Here is a 24,382-nt window from a genome sequence, read left to right on the forward strand (position 1 = left end):
CGGATTAAAGTGCCTTTGGGGAAAATGGGATCAACTGGAGAAGAGCAGAGATGTCGTCAAGACGCGGTTTTCTAAGTCGGCAGGACGCTCGCTCTTTGATGGGGCGCCCCTGACGGAGGACATCTTTGGTGCTCAGGACGCTCTCGCAGCCCCTCGCTGGCAGCGAAGGACGCCCGACCCCCGCTTGCCCTTCCTACAAGACTTTTTGGTGGCCTCGGACTTGGGCCTCTTCACCACAGACACCCTTTTATTTATGGCCCTCGTTGTTCGTGCCCAATGTTAGGGGGGCTCCGCTCGTGCCCCTGGGGCTCTGCTTGCTGCTTCTCGCTTTATTTGTTAAACGCTATCCCTGTCTGCAGCTCTCGTACTAGGATGAGGCGTTTTCAAGCCTAGGAAGGGGCTTGTACCAATCTCTCTGAAACCTTTTTTTATCTGAATTAGAAGAAACTGAAGAGTTGAGCCCTGACTTTCGAGCCCCCTCCTCAAGCCATGCTCGTTGTCAGTGACTCATGAACGGCGGGTGTTTCTAAAGAGCCGGGCCCTGCCTCGGGGAGCCGCTCTGGGTGCCGCCGTCCCTGGAGCTTCGGGCAGCTGCCGTCCACCTTCCGGCGTGGCTTCTAGGAGTCACACCATCCCGGCAGCGCTCTGGGCAGCCCCAGACTCGCCCGGCGGGCCTGCGTGCGAATCTCCTGGCTTTGTCCGCCGTGGTGGCTCTCGTCACTGGAAACCGATTGTGGTGCCTGCGTTTTCTTCTTCCTGACTCGGGCCTTTGCGGTCTAAGGAGCTTCGCTGGGCCCCAGAACCCTTAGATGGACCCCAGAACACACAGAGTTCTGGTTCTGCCACTGGCTACAGGCACAGAGACGTCGGTCTGTCCGTGCTCTTCAGGAGGAAGCAGATGGGCAGGGCCCGGGGCCTCAGGGCCAGACCCCCCACCTTGGGTCCACAGGGGGGCTGCTCCCCGGAAGGGTGCCAGGGACTCTGGGAAGCTGGCCCTGCCCTCCGTGGGGTGGCCAACCCTAGCAACCCCCAGAGTCTGAGGCAGAAGCCGGGCACGACCCCCACAGCCAGGAATGCCGAGGGTTTGGGGTTTGTCTGTATCCATCTGCCGTTTACTTAGCCGCTCGGTGTGGATTTTAGGACAAAAAAGCTCTTCTTGGAAGCAGTTTGTTGGGCTGATTCGTGTGTTTTGTTGTGTCGATCCAGAGCCGTGGCAGCGCTGAGCTGAGTGAGGACGAGCCAGGCAGGGCCGTCCTTCTGCCTCAGCTCGTCTCGGGGCGACACGCTTTCTCTCGCTCCGCTGCAGGGATCCAGCTCGGCTAATGCAGGGAAGGAGAGACGGAGAAATGGCCCATCAGAGCCTGCCTCGGGCTCGTCCCCTCTGGGAGGGCCTCTAAAAGCCGTTTCTGTGTAAGACACCGGGGGAGCCGGCCGTCCATCCGTCCGTCTGTAGCACCCTGAGCCGCTCCGCCACGGCGTCTCCCCGGGGGGGGGGGGAGGCGTCGCTGTGGGGACCCTCCCGGCGATGGAGAGGGGCCTTCAGAGGCTCGGAGGCTGCCGCTTCCTGTGTGCGCGATCGAGTCGTGGCGGGCCCAGCTTCTTCTCACTCTTCTTCCCGCTCGTCCCGGCTCCCTCATCTCCGTCCTCGTTCACGTGCTTTCACCATGGCCGCTCCGAGGCTCCCCGTCCTGGAGGCCGTCCCCTGGGCCCGGGGACCCCGGAATTGTTGGCAGGTTCTTTGGCGACAAGAAGCCGCCCCTGCTGTGGGCAGGCCGCCACGCCGGGCCGCAGACCTCAAGGAGCCTCCCAGAGACATCCCGGAGGAAGGCCGTGTGCTCTGAGGAAAGCGGAGAGAAGCTGGCGAAGGTGCCTAGGATGGAGCCTCGAAGGCCTTTTCCCAGGAGGTGGGATGCAGCACTTCTCTCTGGAAATGAGCTGGTGGAATGCCTGGCCACTGGCCGCCCGTGCGCCGAGGCCAGGGTCCGCCCAGGAGGGAGCCTGTGCCGGGGCCGCCGGGGCCCCCTGCTGACGTTGCACCCCCTCGTGTGTCGGGGCCCCCCGGGAAGTGCTTTAACCCTGTGCGAGATGACACGGAGGCGAGAGTTAAAAAGTAATGTCGTGCTGGCCGATGATAAGTGCCGTCAGCAGCCTTTCTTTACGGGGTAGAGAGTGAAAGTGGGGGATACAGGAAGGAGACCAAGCCCGGTCTGGCCGGCCTGGCCTGCGAGCTGCTCCGCCGAGGTCCGGCTTGGCCCGGCTTGGCTGCAGGTCTCGACGTCCACGGGAAGCCCCCAGCACAGACTGCCTCCAGGGAGCGCCTCCTCCACTCTGCAGGCCTCCGGAGCTCTCGTGAGGGACTTGTGAATCCTCTTACTTAAGCACTGAGTGGGGACGTCGTGGGTGCTTCATCTGACAAAGGGGGTGTTCGTGGGAGCTTCACCCTGTAAGCCCAGCCCTGGCACCGGCCTGGGCGCCTGGCCAGACCCCCGTCTTCCCCACAAGGGCCTCGGGGCCTGCCGTCGTCCTCTTCCTTCCCTGGGGCCCCGCCGAGCTCTCCAGGCCAGCCTCGCTGACAGGATCCTGGGCTTTGGGGCCCGACGGCTTGGGCCGCCTCCGCCATTTGTGCTCGGGTGCCTGCTGCCGGCGGAGCCGCTGGTTTTAGGTCTGTTTCCTTTTGATTCCTCGCCGGGTTTCCGAGTCCAGACGCCCGCTGTGTGAGCCGGCCTGTGCGCGGTGCCCGCCTCGGTACCAGCCTGTGCGTGAGGGGATGCGCAGACTCACTCCCTCGAGGCCGGCCGCTTCGTGGTCTTTGTCCAGAGCTGCCCAGCGCTCCCAAAGGCTTCAGCAGGCGCGGGCCTGGCCTGAGATGCGCCATCTTTTCCTCCCTCCGGCCGTTGTGCCCACAATCCGGCGCTTCGTCTCCTGACATGTGGCGGGACGGGCTCGGCTGCTCGGGGGCCTCTGACCTCCCGGCCACGTGACAACTTCTGATGGGTTCGGGGGTCGTGCCTGGGGCCCACTTTGGGTCAGGCCTGGACTTTGCCCGGACTGCCCTGTCTGCGAGGGCTCCGTTTCTCTCCTCGAAGACGGCAGCCCTCCGAGGCCTCCTCTCTGATGGAAAGAGAAGCTGCAAGTGTGGGCGACGCTCCCGTTGGAGCGGAGGAGGAAACGGGATCCTCCTTGTCCAAGGCCATGGGGCTCTTTCACATCCATTTGGTCATTCGCTTTGCCTCCGATTTTCTTTGGAAATGCCCGGGCTAAGAGTCGGGGATGGCGCTGGGCCTGGGTGAACCAGGGCCGGTCCCTGCCCCTTTGCCTCAGTTTCTTCATCTGTAAAGGGGAGACGGTGACAACGCCTGCCTCCCCGCCTCGATGAGGGTCAGCGAGAGGGGGACGGGGCCGTGCTCCAGCCGACCGTTGTCGGTGATGGCTCACAGCCGTCCCAGACCGAAGGACTGACCCCAGAGCTGTCTGCTGGCGTCCAGGCAGGCGAGCCGAGGCCTTTCGCCTTCCTTGGCGTCCGTCAGATAAAGGGGCCGTCGATGTGGCGAGAAGCCTCGGGAGCTCCGGGGCCGGCCGGGCCTCCTCTTTTCTGACTTTCTGTCGAGTCAGTCGGTCTGTCCTGCTGGAGGCCCAGGAGCAGCCGGGCAGCCGTGGCCGCAGCGCACCTTCCGCCACCTCTCCCAGAAGTCCACGCTGCCGGGTGACCATTTGGGGCGGGAGCAGCGCCGTCCCGGCTCCGCGTCTTGGCTTTCCATCAGCATGTGACGAGGCTCCCTTTCTCACACAGAGGGGACGTTTCCCGGACGTGAGACGTGGGTTCGGGGACTCGTTTCTAATCTAGAAATGGCCCAGACGTGTGCGCTGGTGGGTCGGGCCGGAGGCAGAAGTGCCTTCTGATGCCTCCCTTTGGGGCTTCTGTGAAACAAGGCGTGTGCGCCGCCGGCCTGGAGCCGTCTGGCCAAGACAGGACGTTTCCCATCGCCTGCCGAGCCAACCCCAATGTAGGAAAAGTGCATTCGCCCCCTCTGTGAGATTGTCGTAACTCGGGGCCGCTGAGCTCAGTGACCAGAACAAGCCCTTGGACCCAAGATGCCCGAGGTGGGCAGAAGCGACTGTAAAAGTCCTTTTGGTGAGTCCTGGAGTCAGTCATTATCAGCTGTCTCCCGTGTGCCTAGCACTGTGCTAGGGGCCTGCTGGGATAGTTTGTTCAAGATTTCCTGTTCTAACTTTTGCAACTGATGTGCAGATAATTATAAATTGGAAAATATTCATTCAGAAAAATGTCTTCATTTTCTAAATTCAGCCTTAAAAATATCTCACAAAATAGTACCAAGTGAAATATGTGTTGTTTGGAAGTGTGACCCTGACTCAGCTACGGATCAACCCTTTGGGAGGATTCTCTCCATTGAAACTTTTCTTCAGAAAATCTAGTTTTGCGTCTCCCGAGTGGACTTTAATTCTGTGCTTCCCCGAGGCATGGGAGTCAGGCCCCGCCATCTTGCGGTCAGTCGATCCCTGTGGATCCCCCATGGGGAGGGTCCCCTCCTTCATGTCCTACGGAGGAGGGCGACTGGAGCTGTCAGGAACGGAGGTTTAACGGCTTTTCTCCCAGCAAGCTTGGGAGGCTGGTTTTCCTCGCATGTGTTCCTCCAAACTCCAGGCTTTCCCTAGCCAAGTGCAAGCACCACTGCACACGGGAAGCCAGATTTAATTGTGTTTTGGGGGAGTTGGTCAGCGAAGTCAGGAAGGGGCTCGAGGCCCCTCCTGGGCTCGCTTCTTTCTCGGCCTGCACGGCCTCGCTCAGAACGCCCCGGGATGCTCTGGGCTGGAAGAAAGGGGGCACGTAGAGCACAAATGCTCCGAGTTCCCGGGTTCACTTAACAGCTCCCTGGTGTCTCTGAAGAGCTCATGCGTTAAGGTTGTCCCCCTCCCGCCCCCCAGGTACGTGCCTGCTTTTTCCTTCTGGGTTCTGGGAAAGTGTCTCTTCTTGGGGCCTCCTGAGCTGTGACGCTGCCACTTTTCACTTTCTTTTTCTTAATGGAAACGAGAAGCATTAAACACGTCTCCCGGCGCTCTGAAGCCATGTCCGGTGTTTGGCGGTGCTGGGGCAGCACCAACTTCCTGTTGATGCCCTCTGGGCCGGGCGCCAGTGATAGCTTCCTGCCACCTAGAAATGGGCCACAATTTACTCGTAAAATAAGAAGCAGAAACACGAGTGAATGTCACTGAGGCGGACTTAGTCCCTGCTTGGCCAGGGATGGAGGCCGCGCGTAGAGCGTTGGCGTTCGGGAGAAGGTCAGCGGCGGCTTCCTGCATGCTGCATGTCCCGTGACGTCCGTGCGCTGTGTGGGCGCCCGGCAGGCAGGCAGGAGCGGGTGCATGCTGGCTGCCCCGAGGCCGGCCCTGGGCCTTGTCATCTCCGAATGTTAATGCTCTTTTCTTATCGCTTTACTGTGTAGATGCCCTTCATGAGAGCCAGCTGTGCACCACGCGTCCTCGGAGGCCGTCCCGGAGCCCCCTCTTAGAAGCCTCCCTTAGGAGGCCCTAAAGGACAGCTCTCTTGGCTTCTCTGTCTCTAGTCCTGCCGCGGCCGGGCCGGGCCAGGGCTGCCCTCCTCCTTTCTGTCTCTTTTGGCACGAACCCCAAACCCTTGATGGCGCCTTGTTGGACATGCTGGATAATGTCTTGCCAGAATCGTCCTTTTCAGTAACGTCTTTCCCTGGGGCCTGTGGCGAGCGATGCTGTGCGGCACTGGGACTTGTGAAGAGGGACCCTCGGTGGGACTAGATGCCGGGCCGCCCCTCGGCGCCGCCACAGAACAGAGGCTGCCGGCCTCCCCCTCCGGGGCTTGTCGCATGGCCGAGCCTCGGCCTCTTAGCATGAACACGTCTCACCTAGCCGGGGCCTTTCTTGTTAGTCTTTGCTGTCTCCCTGAGCCCCGGGTTCAGACCCACTTTGTTCCCCCTGACCCATTCGTAGTGAAAGTAGCAGATCCACAGCCGGTCCCGAGGGCCCTGGGGCCAGCTCCAGGGTCTCCAGCAGTATCCGGGCCTTCCCTGGGAGATCACAGGACACATGACACTTGGTTCTGATCCAAATGTAGAGTCATCTGCAGAAATGGCTCCAGCCCGAACGGACTTGGAAGACTTTTTGCTGAAATACTTGTAAATGGCAGCAAAATTCCTCGTGGAAACTCCTGTTTGATGGTAGTGGTTGGGGTGGAAATGAATTAAACTTTGAAAAAGCAACGAGAATGTTCTCGGTGATGGAGGGGGAATGCCAATAAAAGATGCTGTGTGCTCACTAGTCTGGCTCTCTGAGTAGACCATGTGTGGCCGAGATGTTCAATAAAAGTCACGTTTGTACGTCCAGCGGTGTGTGCGCTGAGAGAACGCCGTGTCCGGAGCGTCTGGGGAAGGCGGATCGTGCAGAGCAGAGCACAAACTCGTCCTTTTTGTCTCCTCGTTGGAGACCGTCCCCAGGCCGGTGTCCTGACCCAGGAGTAGGGAAAGCAGAGCTGAGGCCTCTCGCCCGCTGTTAAGATTAAAAATGATAAAGACACATATAATAAGAGAAATTAGTAGTTTAATTAAAGCCATGGTCATCATGTTGGCCATATGACTGCGCCTGACTAACTTTTAAATTTACCGCCGGAGCCCATCTTGTCCCTCTCGTACGTCAGCCAGCCCTTCAGGAAAACCAAGAGAGCTCCTCTAGGCCCTCCTCTGAATTTAAGCTGCCCCCTGCATGGGGACCTTTGACATCCCCATGCCCTAAGACTGGAAACCCATTGGAATCATGGGTAATGTAGTCTCAAAGCCCCCACGTGTCCATAGGGACTCTGCTAGACACTTCCAAATAGCACTTCCCTGAATTCAAAACAAACATTTCCCCTCGAGATCCAGCAAAAAAAGATTGACCCTTTTTCTTCGCTGGATCTGTAAACATAGACAACTTCTAAATTTTAGGAATTTGGGGGATAAAAGAAATAGATGAACAAATGGATAAACTAGCCGCATTGACAAAAAACCAATTTGGGGGCAGTCCCCTATTGGCATATTAGTGTACATTCAAAACAGTACATTCAACTCGATTTCAACTCCCCATAGTTCAATCAACTGTACCCCAAAGTTCAATTTTGATCTTCATGGTCCAGTGAAGGGTCTTTAGGCATCTTTTTGGTGCCTTCACCAAAGAGGTCCATCGTCTGGATTCTGGGGAGATGGCAAGATCCTTATCCTGAAATTATTCTCAAAAGAATTTAAACTTAACGTTATTGATTATAACATACATTTCCTTCTAAGAATCATACATTGTCTTTATCATTTTTAATCTTAACAATTATGGCAACCATACGAAGTTTGGATTAAGAATTCTCAATTTTCCAGATAGCCTAAAGAGAGCATTTAGAGCCATGCCTGCCTTTTGGCCATCTTGCTCAGCACTTTGAACAATGCTCGCCATGCTTTTGCTAAAAGCAACAGCATGTTTTTGCCTCCCATGGGACTCAACCAGCAAGCTGAGCCCGACCCATCTTGGGCCGCTTCTGGCTTTAAACCCAAAATGCCGGTGCCCAGCCAGTGTCCTCTGCCGCTGATCTTCCTGGGTCCTGACCTGATCTCCCTTCCTCCGTTTCTGTTCTCTGCCGAACCTCGAGCCCGCCAGTACAGACTGCTGCCTCACATCCCTTCGTGGTCGCCATAATTGTTAAGATTCAAAATGATAAAGACATATATAATAAGAGAAATAAGTAGTTTAATTAAAGCCATGGTCATGTTGGTAAAATATATATGACCGCGCCTGACTAACTTTTAAATTTACCGCCGGAGCCCATCTTGTCCCTCTCATACGTCAGCCAGCCCTTCAGGAAAACCAAAAGAGCTCCTCTAGGCCCTCCTCTGAATTTAAGCTGCCCCCTGCGTGGGGACCTTTGACGTCCCCATGCCCTAAGACCGGAAACCCATTGGAATCATGGGTAATGTAGTCTCAAAGCCCCCACGTGTCCATAGGGACTCTGCTAGACACTTCCAAATAGCACTTCCCTGAATTCACCGCCTGAGGAGCAGAGATGGCTCTGGCCGCTTGAAGACCTCTCCCGGGGCCCTGGTGCCCCTCTGCGGGTCAGAACCATCCCCAGCTTGTCGCCCGGACAGGGGAGGAGGCCCACCGCATCTGATAGGCAGTCCGCAGCGCGTGAGCTGGGCAGGGAGGCCTTCCTAAGGGCCTCTCCTAAAAACGCTCCTGTTTTCCACACTTAAAATTGACCTTGTCTGTCACAGGCTCAACAGCCACTCACAGGGAACATGAATATGTGCTTACCCCCACTCAGGCAAGGAGAGAAGGACCGGAGCCTGCGGCGCCTCCTTTTGTCCGGCCCCACGCTGGGGCCCCCAGAAAGCCATGCCTTCTGCAGCTTCTGGGAACAGCCTCTTGGGCTGGTCCTTCAGTGGCCCTGGGAAGGGTCTGGTTCCCCTGGCCATGGTGGCATGGCCTTCAAGGCCTCCGATATTCTCATGCCCCACAGAGGCAAAGGAATGACTAGCCACTGACCACTGGCCACCGCATGTGGGGCCTTTGGGCTGCCATCTCCTTCGGGAAGCACCTAGAATAGCCATGCAGGTGCCCATCTAATTGGGGAGTTGTTGCCTTTGCCCGAGAGCTCCCACTCCTGCGCAGGCCAGTCAGAAGATGGTGCAGTGACCGAGGGTGGCTGCGCTGGCTGGCTCCTTCCTCCGTGGGGGCTTCTTTTGTCAGAGCTTAGCCCATCTGTCCATCCCCAGGCCCGAGAGTCGCCCTCTGGGGCTTTCCCAGCATGACCTGCCGATGCTTACTCAGTGTGGTCACTCTTTGTCCTCATTTAATAATAAAGACAAATCACTGCTTTAACATAATTTGTCTAGTTTTTATTTGGACAGTCTTTTCTCCCAGAGCCATTCAGAGAGATTCCTAATGCCAAGGGGCTCCGGGCTCTCCCCCCTGCCAGGCTTGCGCCTCAGTGGGGTTTTTCCCAGTTTCTGAAGCTGTTTAAAGATTCCATGATGAATGCTGGGCGTGGCAGCTTTTGCGGCTACTCCAGGCTGGGGGGGCAGGTTTGGAGTCACTCCTTGGTTTTTGCTTATTTTTTAAAAATACTCTGCCTGAGTCAGCTCTTTGTGAGTGACTGTGTGCGGCCTTCCCGTGGGGACTCCCATGTTTTGCATGGCTTCTTTCTCTATGAAAACAGGCTTTCTGGAGGCCCCCTGATAAGGCTGGTTCCGCTGGGCTCTGTAAAGAAAATGAGATTGACCTCCCCCAGCCATCATCTCCCTTATCTGATTTACATTGTAAAATCGGGAGCTACACTATTGATTAGAGCATAATTAGTTAATTCTGAAGAGAGGAATACCAAGTTATGTGGGGGGCGAGCCCAGCGGGAGGTTCTGCCGACAAATTTCCAAGGGCACCAGTAGATGGAGATGAGCGTGTTAGAGAACAAAGCCTCGAGCTCACTTCAGGTACCCAGATATCCAGGCAGCCCCTCTTGCTGTCCAGAGGTACTCCACCTTATTCCATGGGTTTTTCCATTATTTGCATTCAGATGGTTTTTCTTTTGCCTTATTATAACCCGAGTCCTGCATCCTCCCCATCGTCATCATCAGCATCCCCCTTTTCAGGAACTCACTCAAAAGAACATTTAGAAACGAGACAGTTTACTTCCAGTTAACATACTTGATGCAAAATCCTTTCTCTTATTCTTCTTCCCCAAATCATTATTCAAAATTGCTTGGACCAAAGTATGCCCTGCATTTAGCAGAAACACTTCACACTTTAAAATTGAACTGATAGATATTTTCTGTATCTTGCCTAGAAAGAAAAAAGGATGTATTAACATTAACATTAAATGCTATTTAAATTTTGGCAGGATGAAGAATTGTGTACATCTTCTCTAATTTGGAAATATTTTAACCCATGGGACACATCTTAAGCTATTTAGAATGATTGACAGTTCTGCAGGGATGGAGTCTGTCACCCTGGTTTAAGGTCTTTTGAGAAAAGTTTGGGGGGGAGGGTTGACGTAGATTCCTTTTTAAACATTAAGATTAATTTTTTTCTTTACAAAAGTATTCATTTTTTAAAACTGAGAGGGAGAACAGGCAATCCAACGTATCACTTCTACTGTGGAAAGAAAAGAAATGAATTCAACATTTACAATCCAGAGCCAGGCTCACAGATTTGCTTGAAACTAGCTCCCCGTTATGGGCTGTCCTAGTCTTGGGAAGTGAGTCCGGTGGGACACTGACTTCTTGCAAAGAGGACTGGACCACCTAAACCGTGAGGTCTTTTGCACACGGCAGGCTGAACTTTTCTCTAATACTGATAGGATTGCTTGAATGTAAGAAGTGCTAAAATATTTTCCACCAAAGGGATAGCCAAAATGCCATTGAATGGGAATGACCTGGGGTCTCCCTGCGTGAGTCAGTCAGCTAAGTCCTCTGACTGACAAAGAGGGACAGTGTCATGGATACTATGGAAAGGGGGGTTCAGGGAATCCTATAACACTTGGCTTTCACCCAGTTTTATTATATGCCACCCAAAAGAGTTCACTTTTGAATTTTGCTTCTCTTCTTTGTCAAGAGCGCTCTCTTTATTGTGCTCTGAGAAGTTGACTGGACTAGGAATTCTGTTTGGTCATCGTCTTTTGGAAAATGAATGCCTAAGAAATCAGACACAAGGTCATTCCATGAGTCAGCTTTGCAGGAATTAATTTTTTTTATTTGAAACTCAAAAGGCTGAACACTTTATCTCCCTTAAGAAATCTTGATGAATGCAGATTCAGTCGAATTAATTAAATAATCAGGTTCCCTCTGAAATTAGACAAAGAAGTCAAATTTATACCTCATTCCACAAGTTAAAACCAATATGTCCTATTCATCTGCAGAGTCACAGTTTGGTGCTGTAAGAACACTTCCTTAAAAGCGTAATATACTGTTCACTCCCCAGATACTGCTTTATTCTAATCCTCAAAAATAAAAGTCATTTCTTATTCTTGATGTTGAATATTTTTAGCCTCAAAGCATCAAATAAACATTTGGATAATGTGAAAGCCATATGTTCTGTTGGTATAAGAGGTTAATAGTTCTAAATCTTTATTAAATTATATTGTTTTCCATCGACAATAGATCAATTATTATAAGACAGTTTCTAATAAAATGTTATTTCATTTAAAATAACAATAGAGAGGAAATGCAACAATTTTCCATCTTATAAGATGAGACCATTTGTATAAAGTAAATGCTCCACGTTAAAAGAACCCAAACCCCAAATTCTACTAGATTAGGCTCTTTCAGTCTGCTTTTAATTGGTGGCTTTGTGCTAGGTGATTCCATTACAGAAAAGTATTTATTTTCATGCCTTCTGGAAGACTATTTATTCATGCCACAGCTAACGGAATTTTGTAACCAAAACAAAATCGTTTTTGTGGGTAGCCATGAGGGCGTTAATACAGACTGTTGGGCTTCCTTGTTGGTAAGTAGAATGATGGGTGTGTAGGGCTGCTCATGGTGTCTTTGTTTTGTGTCTTTGGTGTTTCTTTCTACGAAATTGGGCACTGAGTCTTGGCCTTCCACATTGGGTATTTCTGGTCCTGGCGCACAGAGCAGTGTGTTTTCAGTATTGTTACCCAGCTTCCCAGAATAGGCTGCCCTGAGCCCTCCACATGTAAATAGAGTTAAAGACCTGCTTTAAGAAGCCCGTAGTTTCAACATCAGAAGGCACCTTAGAGGCAACCTCAAGCGACTGATACCTGACTGAGAATCACCTCAACAGTGTTCCCAACAAGCAGGTCCAACCTTTGCTGAAAGACATCAAGTGAGGGAAGACCCATCATTCTTTGAGGTAATCCATTCCACTTTCTTGACAGCTCTCAGGAGGAGGAAGTTTTTCTCTACTGGAAGCCTCCAACCTTCCTCTGTGGAATTTCTACTTCCTGCTCCTAATTCTGTCTCCTGGGGTCAGGCATATCCAATCCATTTGTCAGTCCTTCATGTACTTGAAGCTTATCGTCTTATATCCCCTGTGTTTTCTCTTTAGACTCAATAGTCCTGTTCCTCCGGGTGGTCCTCATGAGGCCTGTCAGCATCCCAGGGGCCCTCCTGCATAGTCTCCCCCTCATCAGTGGGTTTACTCTATTGTGCTGCCCAGAATTGGATGCAGAGCTCCAGATGTGGTCTAGCTAACCACCTGTAATCACCTTCCTTTCCCCAGAGACCACACTCCTTGTGAGAGAGCCTAAGACTCACCACATCATACTACACTCTCCTTTTGACCTTATTTGGCCATTGGATTCCATTGATTACCTGAAATCTTCCATATTGTCTGCATAGATAAAAATACGTATCTCTAGGAATGTGCACATCTAGCGAGCTCTAGCTGCATGTATGTCATCTATCATCCATCTGTCCATCTTCCTTATCTCTTTATTCCGGGAAAGTCCTAAGCTTAGGAGAGGCATGGATTTGGGAGCTCGGATACCTCTGAGGGATCTTGTGCAAGTCCCAACTTCTGGGAGCCCCAGTTTTCTCACCCATAGAATGGAAAGCATACCTGCCTGCCTCTGAGAGTTTCTGGGAGGGTCATCTTAGCTGATGAAGCACCCCATGAGCACCAGCAGTCATTGTGGTTCTTGTGTGACTGTGTGGGTGTTGATATGAAGGGCAGACCTTCTCTTTGGAAGAATCCTTTAGTCATTGCAACCCCTATTTCTCTTTGCCATTTTCAAAGCTCCAGCTAAGTAACCAGTGTAGTAGCAGGAATTGTAGAGAGAATGAAGAGATGAGATAACCTTCCTCTATAACTCTGACATAACAAGTGGATTTCTTCCCTGAACCACAAATCTTCCTATAAGAGAATCATTTAGAGGAACTGAGGCTGTTTAGCCTAGAGAAGAAAAGGTTTAGGAGGGGACATCACACCTTCAAAATATCTGAAGGGCTCAGAAGGCCAAATAGTTGGGGATGGGGGAGTGGCAAAAAGGCAGTATTAGCCTTGGTGTCAGAACTACCCCACGTGGTGCTGACTGTGGGGTCCCCTTCCTGGGGGTCTTAAAGACTAGTTGGAATATCACTTGGTGGCTATTTCTTGGGGTTCATTTTACTTGAGGCCTCTGGGCCCTTCCTGCTCAGAGATTGTAGGATTCAGCCATCTACATTAATGTAATATCCTATCCATTGAGTATCCCCAGTTTGGAGGTCAGAACTTGAAGGGCAGCCAGCCATCATTCTCAGAAGCAGAAGAGAGCCTTGCACACACCCCTCCCCCCTTATTTGATCCATCTTAAGCTTGGACAGGATGTTGCTGGATGCTGTCACCCTTCCATATTTAGGGAGCGTTCTCTCAGGGTCCCATGCTCCAGGGAGCCCTGCGTGTGAGCAGCAGTTTGAGATGCTTGGTTGTGTCACTAACAATTCCAGCCACATACACAGGACGAGGCTCCAGAGTGGGCCAAATGCTCTGGCCATCATGTCTCATTGGAGCCTCACAACCCACTATGAGTCAGAGCCTATTGGTTTCCTTGACTCCAGTGTGAAGATAAGAAAACAGGCATAGGGAGGTTGCCCGTCACCCAGTAAGTAAGAGGCTCCATGGCCCAGGGCACAGTCCTTTGCCTATATCCAATAGCCACTTGGCACAAGGAATGCCTGCTTCACTGACTGAGCTGGGATTGGCCCAGGCCTCTGTGCCAGGAGGGGTGATGCTAGGAAACACTAATGATCTTTCTCCAAGCTTGGAATACCAGCATCTTGGGACATCCTAGATCCCAAGAAGAGGCTGACCCTTGGCCTCTCCGGTTGCAAGAGCAGTTCTTTTGGGCCCCCAGGTAGAAGCAAGAGCAGTGACTGGCAGTTGCAAAGAGGCAGAAGGAAGTCCAGGAGAGTGCTGGGTGCCCATAGTGAGGAGGACCCTGTGTCACTGGAAAAGGATCAGGTGGGAGTCACAGCCCTTGGAGAAGGCAGGGGCATATTTCTGAAGCAGTAATGTTCAAAATAAGGTTTCTAAAAATCTGTTACTGAAATAGAGCTGTCTGGAAAGTTGGGCTGTTTGGAAACATTCGTTCTTGAAGGGCTGTGCTGGAGATCGGAAGGAAAACATGAGCCCCTGAGTCCAGCCATTTGGTAGGGAAGGCCCAAGGCCCCACCCACTCCAACCCAGGCCCTCCAACTCTGTGGCCAATGCCCTGTGCATTGGTTTGTGCTGCCTTTGCTACAACTTACGGAACCAGAACTCTCAAACAAATTCAGCCAGGGCCCAGGCCGGCAGGGAGGCAGCATCTCATTTACGCTTTGCCAAGTCCTTCTTGTTTCTGGAGGAATGGGGGGATCTCCTGATGTTTTTAGCTTAGTTTTAGAAATGGAAGATACTGTTCAGTCTTGGCAGCACAGAGTAGCATTATTCAGAGAAGCTCAGCCCTTTCCTCCACTATCTCATTGCTCCTGTACTCTCTGGTAGGAAGCCTTGCCCAGCTCCGACCTCAGGTTTGAGGGAACAGGGTTAGTGGAGACAACAGGGTTGGAAGGTTGCCATCCTTAGTGTCTTTGGAGGGCCAGAGTCCTCCTGGCCTGCTTTGCTGGCGAGACGACTCAGTTCACCTTTGGATAAGGATCCCCCCCCCCATCCTTTCTTCTTAGAGGTCTGGGTAGGGGTTGGGGTTCCCTTAGTTTATGAAGCTTGAATTTCAGCATTCAAGAGATTCCAATAAATAGACTGACAGAATGGATGGTGAGAAATTGGCCCTTTATGGCAAAAGAAGCCTGGGCGCAGGCAAATGGAGGAGGCGCAGGGCCCTCCCCCAGAAGCCGGAGGCATTTCCAGCCCTCCTCAGCCCTTGGATAAAGGACCATTTTCACAACGCATAACGAGGCAGTTGTTTGCTAGCAGACAGTGGCTGTCAGCGCCAAGAGATGTGAGAGTTTAAATTCTGTGAACTGTCGGTGGCAAACCCCATCCAAAGAGACGTTAATACGCTTAAAATAGTTTTATGGAGAAGGACTGCGATGTTTAAAGCCAGCGCAGCAGGATCCAGCCAGGTTTTTACGAGTCAGGAATCGTCTCCAATTCTCACCTTTCCCCAGAGTTCTCTGGGCTTTATTTCTCTTTACAACGAGCCATTGATCGCAGCATTCTGCAGTGGTACAAGGGAGCCCAAGCCAATCCGGCAGCGTTGGGGGGGATGAAGAGGAATTGTTAGGTCGGAGTCACATCCGGGTCTCCGCAGCAGCCGTGCCGACCTCTTCCTGTCCCGCCCCCCCCCACCCCCCCGCCCGAGGAGATGCTCCCCAAAGGTCCCGAGGCCGGCACCCCGAGTGCCCCATCTGGGTGGTAGCTTTCAGGCCGTTTGAGCTCGTTAGTATTCTTGTGGTTGTCGCACTTTGTTTGCTTGCTTGAGTCAGGCTTCTGCCTTGTCTGTGTCGTCTGGGCCCCCTGCTGGGAGCGGAAGAGGCAAGAATCGGGGAGTCCAGTGGCGGCCGGCCTGCCTCGTCCCGCCTCGGCCCGGCGCTTCTCTTGACGCAGAAATACAGTCTCCCTGTTTCCCCCGCAGGTGTGATGGCTGCAGACTCTGCTACCATTTGGGCTGTCTGGACCCTCCCCTGAAAAAGTCTCCTAAGCAAACAGGCTATGGATGGATATGCCAGGAGTGTGACTCCACGTCTTCCAAAGTAAGTGAGAAAGCTCGCAGGGAGCGAGGCGCCTGGCCCGCTCGCTCGTGCCCTGGCTCTTGGTGACGGACGGCCAGAAAAAGCGTGAGCGTGCGAGCGTGCGAGCCTGCGGCCAAGCAGGAGGGAGGCAAAGTGCACCTGGACTCTGTTCTCGGGTTTGCTTTCGAGGGAATGGCGGGCATGGCTGGGCGTGCGTGGTGCGTGCGTGGGTGTGGGCGTGGTGCCTGCGTGCTCACGTGCGCCCATCACCGCCTGGGGTGAGGGCGGTGGTGCCCTGGGCCCGAGGAGAAGGCGCAGGCCCCCTCCCCGACTCGCCCTTGTCGCTCACGGTCCTTCCTCTCCCAGACGTTCCGGTGCCAGAATAAGCCATTGGCGGTGTCGAAAGGAGAGCCCGAAGGCCACGGCCCCTCCTCCCCGGACGGTTCTTCAGAGCAGCCCGGCGATGGCGTCCCAGGCCCCTAGTGGCCCGTGTTGTGCTGCAGTGTACTGTACGCATTCCGGAACCAATAAACTTGTACTGAGCTCACGTGGGTCTAGTTTGGAGCGTCCTCCGTCGCCGAAGTGAGGGCTCTGGGGCCCAGCTTCCGGGGCTCTCCTGAGCCTCTCTGGGCCTCCCGGATCAGATCCAGGGAGCGCCTGCGGGCAAGCCCGGGCCAGCCCTCCGGGAGAGGCGGGAAGGGGCGGGGCGTCCTCCAAGGGGCGGAGTCTGAGCTCCATATGCTCTCTGCTCCCCATTGGGGTGGCACCAGAGTGGATGCGGTGCCTAGTCTCGGGGCAGTCGCTACTTCACTTGGCTTTCTGACCAGCCAGGAAAGCTAGAACCCCGGTGTGGCCTCTGCATCTGTCTCCCTCCTCCCACACCCTCCCCAGTCTGTCTGTGTCTCTCACGCTTTTCCTCCCTCCCTCCCTCCCTATCTGTCTCTCCCTTTCTCTTGCTCATTCCATCTCTCTCTCCTCTCTGTCTCTGTCTCTGTCTTCCTCCCTCCCTCTCACACTCATTCTCTCCCCCCCCCCCCTTGTCTCTGTCTGTCTGTCTCCCCCTCAACAAATGTGTCCTTCATCGGCTGCTTGTGAGCTGGGAATGTGGTAAAAGAGCTTTGTGGAGTTCCGAGTGCTGGAGAAACCTCCTTCCTCTGTGTCTGCCATCTCCTGAAAGAACTCTGATAAACATTTCCTGGGGGTGTTACTCCCTTCCAGGAAGTGAGCCTTCGGGCTGGCCAGTGCCTGGGGAGGAGGTCAGCAGGAACCTGGCTGCCCAGTGGGTTTACTGTTGCAAATGTGGCCTTTTCTTCTAAGGCTCCGGCTCCAGTTGTGGTACATAAGAGGAAGCTAGTGGGCAGCCGGAGGTGGGCTCGTTGTGGAGATCTGGGGCATTTCTCCACTCTGCCATTTCCTTAACTGTGTGATTTGGGGTGAGCCATTAAACAGCTCACGTGGACAGAAGAACTTAAGGCTTACAAAATCCTCTGTTTACATATTACCTCACTGAATCTTCCAAAACAGCCCGGTGGGTCAGCTGTTAACAGGTGAGGAGGGCATCTGGGTGGCCCAGGAAACCCGGAGTTGGGAAGACCTGGGTTCAAGTCCAGCCTCAGACACTTACTGCTTTGGTGACTTTGGCAAGCCTCTGAAACTGGCTGCCTTGGTTTCCTCAACTGTAAAATAGCCATGATAACGGCCCCTGCCTCCCAGAGCTGTTGTCAGACTCTGGTGAGAACATATTTGTAAAGCCTTCTGTAAATGCCCTCGTGTTACTATCCCACTTTTGCACTTGGGCATCTGAGTCTCAGAGGCTCTGAGTGGCTGTCTTAGCCCTGGTTGTGCCCCTCTCGTCTCCTAGAGCTTGCTTCTTTGGGCCAACTCCTGCTTCTGCCCCACGTCACCCTTTTTAAAGGACCCTCTTGACTCTTCCATACCAGGGAAGTGTCAGACACCGTTAGGCTTTGTGCTGGTCCCGAAACTGCCTTCTGCCTATGCTTTACAGCTGGTTGCCTTTTCTCGGGGTGCCCCAGGATGCCCAGACTCTTGGCAGCCTCCTTTTCATCTGGGCAGTTCATTCCTGTTTCATATTGTCCGTCAGACAACAGACTAGCTAGGACTTGGCTGCAGGGCACGAGGGCAGCTACTCCTCTGCTCGTCCTCTGCTTGCCACGTCAGTGTAATGGGGCGCCCACCACCAAAGTCTGAGGGGAGTTATCTCCCAGAACATCAGCCTTTGGGGCAGACCACCCAGAAACCAAAATACACTCAGGAGCTCTTTGTTTTAATGCCATTGCTTCCCTCGCTCGCAAAGGAGCCTCCCCAAGCCTGGCGATGCTCTCACTTTAGACGGGATGGTTCCTCTTCCCTTTGAGGGTCCCTGGGCTGCCCACGCAGACCAGAATTAGAAAAGCAGTTTAGTCCAGCTGAGAGAAAGCGCCTGCCCTCTCACTGACCATAGTCCTCCAGAACTGCCAGGGAGAAGTCTGTGGCTTCCATTCTGGTGGCTGCATCAAGTCCCAGGGCGTCGCACATCTGTTGCTCCTCTGAGACCCATCTGGTTGGAAACCCAGAAGGATCTTCCAAGACGTGAGTGCACCAGACAGATATTGGGCCCAGACTTGAAGAGGAGGCGGGGAGTGAGTTGGCCTGCCTTTGGAAAAATCACAGAGCTCTTGTAAGGACCCCAAAAGTCCCAGGAAAACAAATACCTTTGTTTTTAACAGCAGTATTCTGCCAGTGTTGTTGCAGGGCAGCAGAGCATGGGGTAAGACCGTCTCTGAGGACGGGCATGGTTATCCCAGAGAGTGTACTATTGGGGCTCCTGGCGGGGAGGAGAGGGGCACAGGCAGGACCACAGAGGACTGTGAATGGAGGAGAGCCGCCAAAGACATCCAGAAAACACCTGATAGAAAAGGAGACCCATGGGTCGATGGTGGATGCCCAATGATGTTCCGTGGGCAGTGAGAATGGACGCTTTGCCCTTTAGGGCACACTTGGGGGAGGACAAGGCTGAGAGTCCCAGGATGGTGGCATGCCAGCTGTCTTTTTCAGAGCTAACCCTCTTCCAGAAGGATCTTCCTGGGGTTCGCAGTCTCTATCCCCCCTTCCTCTGAGCCCTCGTTTTCTGGACCCGCTCCTGGGGCACAGCCTGGTTGGTCCTGTGTTCCCATTCCTTCTTCCCGGAGGCCTCATTTCCTACCCGAGGTAGTCGGCAGATTCCCATGCATTTGTGCCATTGCCGCCTCATTTCTGGGCCCTTGGATCAGCCGCTGTTTGGGCTTGAGATTCCTCTTTAGCCATGGAATCTTGGGGCCTTTGAGTTTTCTTTAGCTGTAAACCAAGGATAGGGAGTGGTGAGGAGTGAAGGCAGGCGCCATTTCCTTCATCTCTGTGCCTCGGAGTTGATCTCGGATGATGATGCCCTGCTTGGTTCCGGGCGCCATTATTGTGTTGTTTTGTCCACTAGGCAGGCCTGGGCAGGCATGAGCCTAAGTGGCCTTTGCTTGGTTCTGGTGGGCCTGTGCTTGTTGCTTTTCTGGGTTTTTGCCTTGCCTTAAGGTCTGTTTTCTGAGGAGCTGGGTAGTACAGCTTGGAGACTTGATTCCCTTTGCTCCTGTTTGATCTTTGGGCCACGCTGCCTCGGTTAGTGCTGATTAGTTATGAATTGGAGTCTTAGAATGCTCCTCGAGGGCCCCTCCAGAGGTGGCCTGGAAGCCCCAAAGCATGTGCTTTGGGGAGAAGATGGGGGACGACTGCAAAGTGGTCATTCTCCGAGGAGAGGTCAGGCCAGTTTCTCAAAGGTCTAACTTGCTGCAATACATTAAACAAGCAAGTTTAATTGAGCTAGGTAAGGTTGGAAATTGAATGTCTGGGTTTTATTCATTATTAAGATTTATTAAAAATATGAAATAAAAATGAATTATCTTTCAAATGTCTTTTAAAACTAAAGCATTTAACTTGCTCATAAACTAGCTTTTATATGTGTAATTTAAATGCTCATTTGGCCTCGGGCACTTTATTTGATGTTGGATTGAAATTTGTTTCTCCACTTGATTATGGATGGAAAGAAATCACTTTGTCAAATGTAAAATCCCCTCCTGATGGGCAGCATGCTGTCTGTCCTACGGAGCAGGGATCATGGCGAAGACCTCCAGTGTGGCTGACCACATTCCCCACCTCCTAGTAGGGCTGCCAGGAAGTGTCTTCCATTGATTCATTTCTTCCCGCTGGCTAGAGAGAGCTGGACCCCACTGCGGTCAGTCAGGGCTTTGCCTCTAAAAGGATTTCTTAGGGGTTGACGAGCCTGTTCCGGGGGTGGCAAGTAGGGGGCTGAAACAGTGGCAGCAGAGAGGGCCCCAGTGCAGGAAGTCGAGCCGATGGGGAGAAGGCCAAGGGGAATAGCTGGATTGGGAGCACCGTTTGGGGCTTGGCTGGCTTTCTAGAATAATAGAAGATCCTCCCACACACACACACATACACATCTTTAGAGGAAAAGGCACCGTCTGATACAAAAAGAGAAAGGGAGACAGAAGCAGAGAAAAGGCACCCTCCCAGGTTAGCAACCCAGCCTGGGAAGGGGTGCTCACGGCTTTGGACAGCCCGAGGACTTCTCTTCCCAGGTGAAAAGTATCCTGAGGCCTTGGAGGGTTCTTCTGGAGCTGTCATCAGAGAATGTTCCCCAAGAAGTGACCAACTCTAATTCCGTTCTGAGCAGAAGGGTTTTTTTTTTTACCAGCAGCATCATCAATAACATTCTTTTTAGAATAGCAATTAACAGACATCTGTTAAGTGTGTGCTAGTTCCCTGACACTGTGGAAGGCCTAAGAATACCAGGGCAACAGTCAAGCAGCCCCTGCTCTCCAGGATCTCCCCACCACATATACTTACCTCTATGTAAGATGGGTACGAGCCGGACAGGGGAGAACCCCAGCATCCAGGGCTATTGGGAAAGGCCTTGGGGAGAAGGGGTATTGGTAGAGGCTGGCAGGAGAGCATCAGGGGGCATGAAGGGGGGAATAGAGGGACAAAGACCTTCTAGGCAGGGAGGCCTGGGGACTGCCAATGCCTGAAGGGGAGAAATGGGCATCCCCGCTTCCTTTCCCTGCCTGAGGAGTTGTGTTGGATACTGGCTGGAGCAGGTAGACACTGGAATTGATTGAGTGGAGGAGTGTTTAGAAAAGTTACTCCGAGTTGGGTGACTGGAGGCCTTAGTTAGTGTAGGCTGGTGGTCATCGAGGGCCTCTAGGGAATGACTGGGGGTAGAAAGGAGTCAGCTTTGAGAAATGTACTGGGAGAACATGTTCTGACAAAAAAGGGGGTGCAGAAAGAATGGGGGATCAGGAATTGAACTGATAAAAGTTGGTTCTCCAACTGGAAGGTGAGGGCTGGAGAGGGCGGAGGGAATGGTTTCCCAGAGTCCCTTTCTGACCTCAAGTTTTATGATTCCCTTAAATAAGTCACTTTATTAAAGGAGCTGGCATGAATTGCTTATGCCACCCTAGGAAAAACTAGTCCATCAAACAAATATGGGGATGCTGGGAGAAGGGATCAGGGCATGGAATTTTTTTGACTATTAAGCGGTGTATTTGATCGAACTCTGATTTTTCCTTTTGCTATGGGACGCCAATGGGGAAGTTTGAAATTTGATATTTCTGAACAGAAACTAGCAGTTGGCCAGCCACATTGTTTATCTCTTGGCCAAAACAGTTTAGGCTGGCCTTCCTTGGTCTAGGCAGCCTGAGAACAGAACTTTGACAATGTTAGATTCCAAATAAATTCAATCCATTGTGATCTGCTTAGGGAACAAGATACTCCAGAGGTCCTTTGCCATTCATTCTTAGATTCTCAGCTAACACTGCGGGCTATTAAAGAGTTTATGAACTTTGGAAGCGAGACCTTGACTCCCGTGTTAATGTGTCCAGTTTTGGCCAAGGCCTGCAGGTAATGGGACACTCGGTGCTGCTGCCGTCAGTATGCTGCTCTCGAGTTCTCTTACACCATATTAACATGTTGTAATCTAAAATCTGGTCACCCAAGTTGCAGGAATTCTTAATGTTTTCTCTGAAGGTTTCTTAAAGGTTTATGTCGCACTGTTAGGTTCTAATGGGAATTAAGTTGGGTTTTCTGCTAAATGTACCTTTTGATAATGGTTACAAATGATTATTTGCTTCAGTGGTTTGAAACTCTTTAGTGTATGCTTATAGAGGTTACATTTTTTTATAGTCACTTTGAAAAGTTCAAGCGGTATCGATGCATTTTATTCAGTGAATCCTTAAAGTGTGAAACAATCGAGATCGTTGGGAGATGGCGTCCCCTTATCTAAGGTCACAGGAATTCAGTGATTTTCTGCAAAATCTCTCTATACCTAGTCAAAATTCTGATTCTCAAATATTTGAAAAAGACCATCTTGCCACGTAGCAAGGTTGTTGGTAAGAAAACATTTGGAAGCCTGAATCCTTCCCTCGTAAATCGGAACCTGCCTTCACCATCCTTCATTGCCCCGTGGCGGGGATTTTGACTTCTGGAACCAATTTTTTCAGGCCTTCTATGAGTTTGGAATGGTCTTCAGCAGAGGCCAAGCGCTGGACTGCCAAGTGGAAGCGGGCTCAGGAACGTGGGTTTGCCATAGAGCAGTTCACAAACGATCCTCAGATGCATCGGGGGAGCCTGCTCTCTGCTATGGCAGGGACGGTACCGCCACAGTTTGAAGACTTGGTAACGGTCTTTTCTCCATCCGGTCGTAGCGCGGTTTCTACCTGGCTCAAGTGATCAGCACATTTAGGCTTCCGCTTAAAGAGCCTTCATTTAGGCCAGCCGGGAATGAGAATGAAGCCGTGGGCATGAAGTGCAAACTGATCTCTGTGACAGGGTTTCCTTGTTTGCCCCCCGCCCTGATGGCTTCATTCTCCTCACAGAAATCTCTAGCTTTCTCCTTGGAAATTTCCTCAACAGATCCACCCCCAACCCAATGTTTTTACGCATTTACTACAAGACTTCATTCAGATTGCAAGCTAGAGCTCCCCTCTCAGCAGCCCGGATCCCCTCTCTGGGGCTTGGGGTATCCCCACATCGTACCCACAGGGGCCACGGGCCAGGCAGCCCTTGGCCAGGCTAATCAATGGGGTGATGCACGACAGTCCCTACAGAGAAAGCGGGACTCTGAACATTCAGTCCTGAGCACAGACGCAGACGATATCTCAGCTGAAACAGGATCTCCGAGTCTCGGCACCTTTGCCCAAAGCTCCTGCAGCCCCTGCAGGGCGACCCTATTTTATGCTACATGAATCTGTTTAAACAAAAAGCAGAACTATTAGGAACAAAAAGAATGAACTGAAAGCAGATTAGAACCCTTGAGCTTGGCCTTGGAGAAAGAAAATAGGGTTTTCTGACTACAGGCTAAAAGACATGTAGAAGTGGACGCAGGGCCCAAAGAAAGGCAGAATTCCTGCCCTCTGGCAGCTCAGTCTAAGGAGGGAAGACAATAAAACATACAAAGGATCTCCAGTAGCACCCAGTGCCGTGGGCCTGCCTTGGCCCCCTCCTCAAATGGAGGATTTGTCTATAGGGACATTATCCACAGGGATGGGCTGCTGAGGAAGCCTGCATTTCAGGGTTGTTGAAAGGCAAAAGGCAATCTCTGCCCTCTGGGAGCTCACAGTCTAAGGCGACTACATGCGAACTACTGGACACAGCCAGGATACAGACAGGTTATCGATGCAAGGACAGTCCTGTAGGACGTGGGATTTTGAGGAAGCCAGAGCAGAGGAGGCGGAGGTGGGGAAGGACAGAGTATTTGTGGCATGGGCTCCTGGATCGAAGAGTAGTGGAGGGAGAGGAGGCGAGGGCTTAATGAGAATGGAAGGGGTGAGCTGGCACAGGGCAAGTCGTGAAGGGCTTCGAGCTTAGCTGGAGACGCTGCTGTGCTGCCCGCTGCACTGGGTGCTACCAGAAGATGGTTCCTCTCAGGTGGCAGACCCAAAGAGAAACCCATTTCATTGACTTAGCCAGAAATTCACCCGTTTTACTGTATTGTTGGTTATTTTGTTAAACTACATTCCAGGCTGATTTGAGGGAAGTCCTCAAGCTTGTTCATGGTGTGAGCAGAGCTCCCTGGAGGCCTGTTCATCTAGCTGGGCCAAGTGCCAAGAGAAGGGGAGCTGCTGGCGCTGTCCTCAGCTCTGGTGCTGAAATCGCTGAGGAGGGGACTGTGGCGGCAGGAGTTAGTGCCCAATGTGGCACGAATTTGTGTCCTCTAAAATGAAAGTTTGGGCGATCCATTTCGGCCTTACCTGCACCCTTGGATGGGACTAGGAACAAGCCTGGAACCGGCAGGGATCGGGACGCCTCTGGACACCGTCTCATGTGACTCCTGGAGGCTGGAAGCTGGACTCTGACCCAGCCCAAGGACAAGGCCAGCACCCAGCTCTGGATGTCTTCAATTGTTCCCTGTTGGCTAGGAAGCTGCAGGAGTGACCTGCACAGAGCAGTGAGCTCAGGGTAGCTCAGTGAGTGGCCTAACGCGCCTCCTCTCTTTCTTGTTGCTTTTACGGCGTCACAAATAATTGCAAAGGAACACGTGGCCACCAGAGAGTTTTCATCTTGCCGGTGCACAGGGAGGATGTGGATGTGCACATGCGTAGTTCCAAGGGAAGATGTGCTTGCCCAGGATGGAAAACCACTTTGGAAATGGCTTCCCTTGTGCCCAG

The 24,382-nt window shown here is 52.5% G+C and overlaps 1 protein-coding gene across 3 annotated transcripts in view; it reads left to right on the top strand.

Annotated features, from left to right (window-relative positions):
• Window positions 1-24,382, top strand: part of PHF14 (PHD finger protein 14) — a 122,460-nt gene that overhangs the window by 67,878 nt on the left and 30,200 nt on the right. For 2 of the 3 annotated variants that reach the window (XM_044679450.1, XM_044679449.1), the window contains exon 17: window positions 15,578-15,695. In XM_044679450.1, coding sequence (XP_044535385.1) covers window positions 15,578-15,695 — 118 coding nt within the window. Of the gene's footprint in view, window positions 1-15,577; window positions 15,696-16,040; window positions 16,222-24,382 lie in introns of those variants that run through there. The other variant, XM_044679448.1, reaches the window with a different exon arrangement.

The sequence above is a fragment of the Gracilinanus agilis genome, chromosome 5 (assembly GCF_016433145.1).
Source record: "Gracilinanus agilis isolate LMUSP501 chromosome 5, AgileGrace, whole genome shotgun sequence".
In the NCBI taxonomy this organism is placed as follows: domain Eukaryota; kingdom Metazoa; phylum Chordata; class Mammalia; order Didelphimorphia; family Didelphidae; genus Gracilinanus; species Gracilinanus agilis.